Source organism: Apium graveolens, chromosome 2, assembly GCF_009905375.1.
Source record: "Apium graveolens cultivar Ventura chromosome 2, ASM990537v1, whole genome shotgun sequence".
NCBI classification, from domain to species: Eukaryota; Viridiplantae; Streptophyta; class Magnoliopsida; order Apiales; family Apiaceae; genus Apium; species Apium graveolens.
The window spans coordinates 187,047,367-187,056,745 of NC_133648.1; the positions used below are offsets into that span (position 1 = coordinate 187,047,367).

The following is a 9,379-nucleotide window of genomic DNA, read 5'->3' on the forward strand; positions in this document are numbered from 1 at the left end:
TGAATTGAGATTTTAATACATTATATATAATTCATGAATTTTAATGTATTATATTTGATTTTGATTTTACGCAGATTCTAAATAAAATGACTTAAAATTGATGAAGAGTCTTTAGGATTTAAACACAATCCTTCAAAATCTCATTAATTATGGTCGAATTTCAAAAATCATAAAATATATTGAACAATCCCACAAAATCCATCATTTTATGAAGTCCAAAAAAATCCGTCAGCATGTAAATACCATCAGATTTTAATAGATTATAAAAAATCTCAGTGAAATACAATCAGATTTTTAAGTATAATTTAAAATTCTGATTAACACAATTTAAAAATCCTAATTTAATATTTTAAAATTCTGATACTTTTTTTCAAATTCCGATTAAATACATCTATATTTTATAATTTTTTTTTAAAATCGGAGTTCAATGCAATCCTTTGGAATAATGAAATAGTTGTTGCGGGCAAAGAGACGGGGGCAATGTAAGAGGGGCAGAAATCAGAATAGGTTAAAAGTGGGCAGGGGTGAAAATGAGTGATGGGCGTGTTATGTTTGTTTTTGATATGTTCATCATCATCATAATTATCGTGGTTTTGGTATGTTGTTCGTCCGCTACTACTATCTTACCTTTGGGAATACATCCTCTAGGTAATAATAGCAGCGCTACACTCTCCTCCTCCCCCTCCTCCTCCTCTTGTATTGTATTGAATATTCAACTTGTTTTGTAATTTTAATTACCTTAATTGTTGCTTCAGATGTCAAGTATTTTGCTTCGGATGTTATAAAATGTAAAGATGGATCCAATTTGTTTAGTAAACTTCAAATTAATGATAATTTCTGCGACTGTCCCGATGGTTCCGACGAGCCTGGTATTTTACTCCCCTACCCTCTCTCTCTCTCTCTGTCTCCCTCCCTCTCTCTCTTAAATAATTTATTTGCATTTTAACTTCATTTTCCACATACGCGATCTTCTTAACATATACCATTTGCAACTTAATCAACTCCAATGTAATCGAACTAATATACTCACCATCTGCATCGACATTTGTATATTTTATGACTGAATAGAGTACTTCAATCATATAGGACGTCATATGTGATGGAGAGGAGCAGTGTAGTTTTATAACTTAAAGTTGAAGCAAATAAACATAATGGCAAAAGTGCAAATATGTTAAGAAGATCGTGTATGTGCAAAACAGAATTAAAATAACTGTATAAATTGTAATTTTTTTAAGTTGCTCAATAAAGTATGGTTTCATTTTCTCAATCCATTATGGTCACCAGGAACTTCAGCCTGCCCAGCCGGTAAATTTTATTGTAGAAATGCTGGAAGTACTCCTCGGTTTTTGTTTTCTTCTCGCGTAAATGATCAAATTTGTGGTATGCTTGCTCAACTCTAATCTTAGATTTACAAATTTGGGCTAGGCTTCATATATAACTCATTTTATAATGCTTTTATTACCTTGTACACCACTAAGGTTCCTTTTTGTTCGGGATTTACTTTCACTTTGTAGTGTGTGCATGACTTTAAAGAGTTAAAGACATGAACATTACCAGAATTTATAAACCATGCTATTCAACTAATTTATGTGTATTACTAGTATTGGCCTTGATGGTATGGCCTAATTATGGACTAGTTGCCCTATAACTAGGGCTGGCGATCGAGTCGGGTCGGGTATTGCAGGGTATTGCAGAATCCATATCAAAACCCGAAAATTTTATCCATACCCGAACCTGACCCGAACCCGAAAAATACCCGAAAATGAATACCAAACCCGATCTATCAGATTTCGGATCAGATTTGGTATTCCCAAAACCCGATTTTTTTTTGAATTAGATATTCATACCCAAAACCCAAACCAGAAATCTAAAAATTTGTATAATTATTGATATACACGCGACTTGCATAGAAAGTGTTTTAACGTGTCATCTTCAACCACTTTAACGTGTCATCTTCAACCACTTCACCGCATCATTAATTGTGTTATTATATGTATAGCTAATATTTAAAAAATCAACTCAGTTGATATCCAAATTTTTAGATTTATTACTAAAAGATGTTCTGTTAACCTTATAAACCTTATCACCCTTTTAAATGATTGAATAATTATATTTCATTAAACTTTATAATTAGTTAATTTTTAACATAAATATAAAAATATATGTTCTTAAAATTATATAATAATAAGTATAATATATATTATAATATATATATAATATTATAATGTGTAATATATAAAATTGTAATATTATATATATAATTAATATATATATATAATAATTCGGGTTTTTTTTCGAATTTCAGGCTCGGATAGAGTTTCAGATTTCAGATCGGTATACCCTATATCCAAATTCAAAAATTTTCGGGTTTAAAAATTAAATCCATATCCAAATCCAAATCAAAAAAATCGGGTGCGGTAAATATAAAATTTCGGGTTTCGGATCGGTTATCCGTCAGATCGAATTATTTTGCCATCCCTAACTATAGCAGTCCAGAAAAGGGTCCTTTTCAAATTAAACCGATGAGATGAATGTAAATTTGGAACGATCATTTATTGCATACCATTTTATTGCAGATTTTTACGAATAAACGTAACTTCAGTGTTATTTTTTGCTTTGAAAAATACAAATTTAAAAAGCTTTCAGAAGAAATCAACATATACAGGCAAAGGTGGATACTTCTAGTATGTAGTTTATGTATCGAGATCATCAGTTTTTTTTAATATTCTAGTTACCTTTTTTCCACATTTTTTAAATTATTTTGCAATATCTGATTGCTTAGTAAATCATTATAACATAATAGCAATTATTGTTAAGTATTTACTAGGTTATATTAAAATAATTTGTAACTATTGTAGGTTATTAGTTCTTTTTATAGGTTAACTAAATTACCTTGAACTTCTGGGTGCTCCCCTGTTCATTTGTTTTTCAAAGGGATCAGTTCTTGGAGCATTTTGTGGTACTCTGCGATGTCCAATACAAATCAGTAAATTACGATGTCATGTTCTTGTTCCTGAACCCACCCGATCTCGATTTGTGCATATATAATATATTCTTCCACTAATTTCAATTTGTTGTATATATTAATTAAAAAATTGGTGGGGACAATAGTTGAAGGTGGGGAAAATAGTTGAAGTTAAATGAGAAAGCTCAGTTCAAATTTAGGTGCATGTGTTTGTCATAGATATTTCAATTCAATATTTTTTTAGACTGCTGCGATGGAAGTGATGAATATGACGGACATATGAATTGTCCGAACACATGCGTCATGGGTGGAAATCTTGCATATAAAAGGATTGACTATGGTGCAGCAATTGGTAACCAATTTGTTGATAGCAAAATAGTTCAGAGTAGGCTTGATGTTGGAGACTCGGTTCAGAAACTTACAGGTGGCTAAGCCAATCTTTCAGTAGTTCATAAGCAATTAAACATTACCAAACATTGACATCTATTTGATGATTGCAGGTCTAAAGGTAGTGATAATTATACAAGTTTTTTTCCTCATAGTTGTGTTGGTTTTTCGGCTATTTCATCGGGGCGTCAGATCTAGAAGAAAACAATCTCGTTGAGACAAAAAAAAAAAAGAAAAAAAAAACAAAAAAAACAGAGGTTTTGCCGTCAGCATATCACTTTATGGCTGCTGCATTAATGTTGTACCCGGATAGATCTAAATGCAGGCTGGACTACATGGACGGAGGAGGCAATTGTGTCCTATAGAGAGGAAATGTATTGTTTTCAGTTGTGTAGTTGGTAATATTTTTCTATACACGTCCGTAGCCAGAATATGTGTCGAAAAGGAACTTAACCCCCACCAGGGGCGGGGCTGTAAATACAGCAAACTTAGATCTGATGAGATTTGATTAGATTAAGAGTCATTTTTCTTTTATATGTACTAATTTTCTGTTTATGGTTTGTAATTGTTGGTGGACATTGTTTTGGGTTTCAGCTTTTCAAGCAATGAAATTAAAACATACAGTATCACTGTACATAGCAATCTAGATTAGCAGAGAATACTAGATTAATAGAAGGTAATAAATCATTTTTATGGATCACGGTTGGATAGCTATTGGTTAAGAGTTTATATTCTATTGTCCTTAGTTGATTATCGCTCATCCTAAAAATTTCTTTGAATATTATAAGGATATAAGTCACATTTTTTGAAAAAATATATGCTAGGGACCAGCCACATTTGTCAAAAAAATATATCTATATTTATTATACTCCCTCTATCCCAATTTATCAGTCTTGTTTGACTTTTGATGGTCAAATTGACTCAACTTTGACCGTAAATAAAAACTCATTTTTTCATTATTTTGAAAAATTAAAATATACATATAAAAGTAAATTAAACATATTTTCTGATGATATAAATTTTATAAGTATTTTCGATATTATACTATGTGAAATTTTCGATCAAAGTTAGGTCAACTTGACCGTAAAAAGTCAAACAAAACAGATAAATTGGGACGAAGGGAGTACGTCACAAGAATGGACCGGTGACATTGAGGTATATTTTTAATACCTCCCACGGAGGCTTGGATCTTGGTATCCAACCCGGCTTCCAGCAAATTAATTATTTTTCAAGTCTCTCTTTTATTATATCTTTCTCCATTATCTTGAGACTCCGTCCCTTTTGCGAGATGTTCGAAGAGATAATTCATTTTTATTTTTTGGATAAAATAACATAAAACGCCATTTATTAAGGGTTTTGCCACAAACACCCACAAGAAATGGCGTTTTGAGACTTTTTTTTTTGTTTTTTTTCTTTCCCCCAACCTGCCTTGTAAGTCTTAAAAATCTAATCAAGGTGCTTTTTTTGAACATTATTATTTAATTAGAAAAAAATTATTTTGGTGTCAATTTTTTTTGTTTGGCAAGTGATATAAACCTATTTTTAGTACGTATTTTTTTATTTTAATTAAAAAGTTGTATACATATGACTTTCGATAATTTAAAAGGGGTGTTATATGAGTCGAGTGAACAATTTTTTGATTAAGACACATTTTCACGGATTTTTCAAATGTAGTTGTAAATTTTTTTTTGTAAAAATTTTCTTTATGTAGCAGTACTTTTGCATTACTTTGATTACTGTTTATTTTTAAAAAATAAATAAATTAAAAATTAATGATTTTTGACTACCCGAAAGTGGCAGTAGAATGTTATAAGAAATGTGTAAAATAGTACTTAAAAATAAGAAAAAAAAAATATGGGAATGAAATTCATGAAATTGGTCAAAGTAGGTTCATAATATAACATAAATGACTAATTGAAAAGTTCAGTGCAAATAATAGTTTGAGTGCAACAAAATAAATGAGTTGTCTTGTCAAATGCAGCAAAAATTGAAAAACTGTATAATCTGACAAGTCAATTGTTTTAGTGAAAGAAGTATGAAAATTAAGTTGCACGTGAATGTTACATACATTTCTGCTTCATGAATGGCTACAATAATTTTTTATTTGATAATGCAATATTAATTTTTTATTAAAATTATAGTGAAAATGAAGTGGCTTTTAATCTTTGTTTATTATTTAAGTAGGATGTTGTTCGGAAGTTGATGTTGTATATTAATTGAAGAGAAATGAGTTACAGTCCTTGTGATATTATTTGAGCTATGGGCCGCAAATGGTTTTGTAATGACGATTTTAGGTATTCAATGGAGTTGAATTTACGTTACTCAAGAGGTTCAGTAATCACGATGCATAGAGAGTGGGAATGGCGTTCAAGGTGTTTGTAAAGATGTATATCCCAATGTCAAGAGCATGGAGTGCGAATAACTAAACAACGCGCTATACACATACAACTAGACACCCCTCGACATCTGAAACTAACGTTGTCCCGTGCAAGAGAGGAATATAATCGAATGAGGATGTGTTTCAACCAGAAGGATCTACAAACAAAATGTAGGGAGTTTGTTGAAGAAGTATTGTGTGAATTTATTATGATAAATTTCAAAATGATCTGACTACTTAGATAGTGTGTGTATGATAAATTTATTATGAAATACTGTATGAATCCATTATCACCTAATTATTATGTTGCCCTATAAATGTCTCCTTACTTGTAATTGAAAACCATAAATACTTACAATGATCGGTCCCTCACGGAGGATGAATTCATCCGTCAGGTCGATGAAGTGTATAAAAAATATGACACAATGGAAATCAACTTGATTAAAAGAGAAGATAGTGAAATTGCATGGTATGTTGAAGGTCATGAGGCCGGGTGTGAAGTTGGAGAAAATGAGAATATAAAAGAGAGTGAAGTTGTGGAGAATGCGAGAAGTGATGAGGATAAATATGTTGTTAACCTTGATGATTTTTAAGTAATTCTGTAATGTTTGTTCTATAATTTTAGTAAGAATGTGAAGGCCTAATTGAAATGTTTGTTTGAAATGGGATATAAGTGATAATACACAGTTGTAGTTGTAATTGCAGTGGTAGAAGAAGTATTGTTCGAAATACCATGATAGAATACTTAGATAATACAAATGACAATTGTACTATAACGTGTAATGTGGAAGATAATTGGTGAAAAGTAAGACAACAAGATGCAATGATGCTAATAAATGAGCAACAAGAAGATCACGTTGTTAAGTGTGGGCGCCCTGGGCATTTCTTGCTACGCTTGGTGTGACCTTCTTGGTTTCATACACTACATTTCTTTCCTGACTACGGACCATCAATCTTCGTTCGGATCCGTACCGATTGACCCTTATCTCCGCATTTTTTCTTAAGATTTTTCAAGGACTCATCCGTCACTAACTTTCCATAGCCCCGCCAAAGTACATGTAATTCGTAATTCCAGTATTCAGTTGGTTGCAACAGATAAATCATTGGTCGATACAAGTTCTCCATTGTTTGGTTCTTATGGCAATTTTCAATGAAATGCTCCCAACTCAATCCATATCTTAGACAACCTGCCATTGCATGAGAGCATATCATATGATGGGTCGCCCATTTTCCAATACACCAAATATGACCTATCGCAACACCCTCCAAATAAATGTTAGCCCAATATGTTACCTTAGCTGTGCTACTTACGGCCTATTATAACATTGCATTTTTGTGTTATCTTAGCTAAAAACACGATGTTACATTAGCTCTAAAGTGTTGCAATTTGTAACATACTTGTAAAAGTGTTAGCTTAGGATATTAAAATAAAAATATAATACTTTTTAAGATTACATAATAATTTAAATTAAGATTTCAAGAATATAAGATGATTTATATTAAACAAATAAGATACACAATTATATACAAATTTATACATGATAAAATTTAAAAATTTAAAATTCAAAATTTATAAAATAATAAAAGTTAAAAATTTAATTTTCAAAAATAATAAAAAACTAAAATAGTATATCTTCCTCTCATTTTGATATGAGCAACAATATATAAATTATAAAATATAAAATATAAAAAATGTAAAATTAAAATTATAATAGTGATAAAATACACATGAGTAATTAATCTCTTCCCTATATAAATTTTCAATTTTTCTTATTAAAATAATAAAATATAAATAAATGTATCTAATTGGACTCAGGGGCCATATTTGGGATGAGCAATATTTGGGCTGAGCGGGTAATATTTAGGGTAACAGCCGCCCAGATTTTGAAAATAATTTGAAATTTGCAGAATACACTCACAATCGCCGTTCCCTCTCTCACTATACCCTGTTCACACTCAGTCGACATTCTCTCTCAGTACCTTCTCCAAGGCTAATCTCTCTCTAGTAACTACTTTCACTCTCTCTGGCCACCACTTTCAATCTATACACTTATATGTATTTGCATTTGTAATTAAGGCTCATTTGAATTGGGATGTTCTTAGTTAGGGATTTGGTTTTTCATTAAACTTCAATTAGGGTTCATCTCTTACCTATTATCCTTTAAACTTCATTTATTATCTCTCCCTCTTTGATTTCAGGTGTTAAATCCCTAACCTGGACCCCTCAGATCTTCAGTTACATTCTCTTCTTGAATTATTTCAACTTCCACATCGATGAATTCACATATAGCAATGCAAGGTGTATGTTGACATATGTTATCAATCTATTGAATTATTCGTCAATTGGGTAATATTTTGTATGATGAAGTGATGAAGTATAATCCTAAAAATCCTTATTGGTTTATTAGGGATAGGTTTGTTTTATCTTTTGGGCACTCATGGGTGTATGTTGCAGTATGCTCTTCTTCATCTTGCTGGTTATGACAGTATTTTGGTTAGTGTCTCTCTCTCTCTATCCCTCTCTCTCTCTTTATAAAAATGTATGTATGTGTGGTTGGTTAACACAACAGATTGTCAAGTACATATAATCAACTACAGTTTATGCTTTCATTAGCCGGTTGTCAGTGACTGATGAACTATGTAAATTAGCTCCAAAAATTAAATGGTTATAAATAATAGATAAGTAGCATCCCTGAACAATCATTCTTTCTTACCAGCGGGAACTCCCGTACGCATCATGAATAAGCACTTAATTGATTTTATATTTCTCCAGAGCCTGGAAGTAGCATTTTATTAGGGATAGGTTTGTTTTGTCTGTTGGTCACTCATAGGTGTATGTTGTAGTATGCTCTTCAGTCAACTCTTGAGTTTGTTCGGGATTCGCAACCTTTCCAGACCTTAAAGTGAGTGCCTTTACCTGCTCCTTAGCTTCCCTTTTTCCTGGTACTTCAGTATCACTAGGTAATGTACCAGGCTGACGATTTAACAAGGCATTTGCAATTTTCCCAATTTGATTTTCCAAGGTCTTGATAGAAACAGCTTGACTCTTGCACATAAGCTTCAAATCCACTAATTTAGATTTTTCATTGGTTTGTTGCAGCTGGAGTTGCTATCTAGGTGCATACTGTGGTTGCTGAAAACCAGGGGGGTTGTACTGTTTAGCTGGGTACTGCTGATAAGGCTGTTGAACCGCATTCTGAGCATTGCTCCAACTGAAATTAGGATGATTGCGGTTGTTGGGATGATATGTGGCTTGCACTGGTTGCTACGATCACTGGAAGTTGCTAATGAACTGAGCTGATTCACTAGAAATTGTGCACCGATCAGTCTCATGGGCACCAGCACAAAGCTCACAGACACTAGCGATTTGCTTCACTCCATAATTAGCCAAAGTGTCCACCTTCATTGTCAAAGCCTTAAGTTGGGCAGTGATAGCAGTAGCTGCGTCCAACTCCAGAATTCCCGCGACTTTCCCCTTAGTCAGTCTCTGGGAAAGATTCTGGTACTCATTAGCAGTCATCAGTTCAATAAGTTCATAAGCTTCATCGTAGCTCTTAGTCCACAAGGCTCCTCCTGATGCTACATCAAGCATGGGTCTAGAAGTAATACCCAATCCATTGTAGAAGCAATTAATAATCATCCAATCAGGC

At 32.4% G+C, this 9,379-nt stretch overlaps 1 protein-coding gene across 2 annotated transcripts; it reads left to right on the top strand.

The window, feature by feature from the left end:
• Window positions 1–453: 453 nt before the first annotated feature.
• On the top strand, window positions 454–3,981 carry LOC141708014 (glucosidase 2 subunit beta). Of its 2 annotated transcripts, XM_074511482.1 has the most exons (5): window positions 456–648; window positions 756–869; window positions 1,285–1,380; window positions 3,210–3,389; window positions 3,466–3,981. In XM_074511482.1, exons 1-5 carry the CDS (start codon window positions 531–533, stop codon window positions 3,567–3,569), a joined length of 612 nt encoding a protein of 203 aa, XP_074367583.1. In that variant the 5' UTR covers window positions 456–530; the 3' UTR covers window positions 3,570–3,981. The 2 variants fall into 2 exon arrangements, with proteins under 2 accessions (XP_074367584.1, XP_074367583.1); XM_074511483.1 differs by lacking the exon at window positions 1,285–1,380 and having other exon boundaries at window positions 454–648.
• The last annotated feature ends 5,398 nt before the right edge of the window (window positions 3,982–9,379 follow it).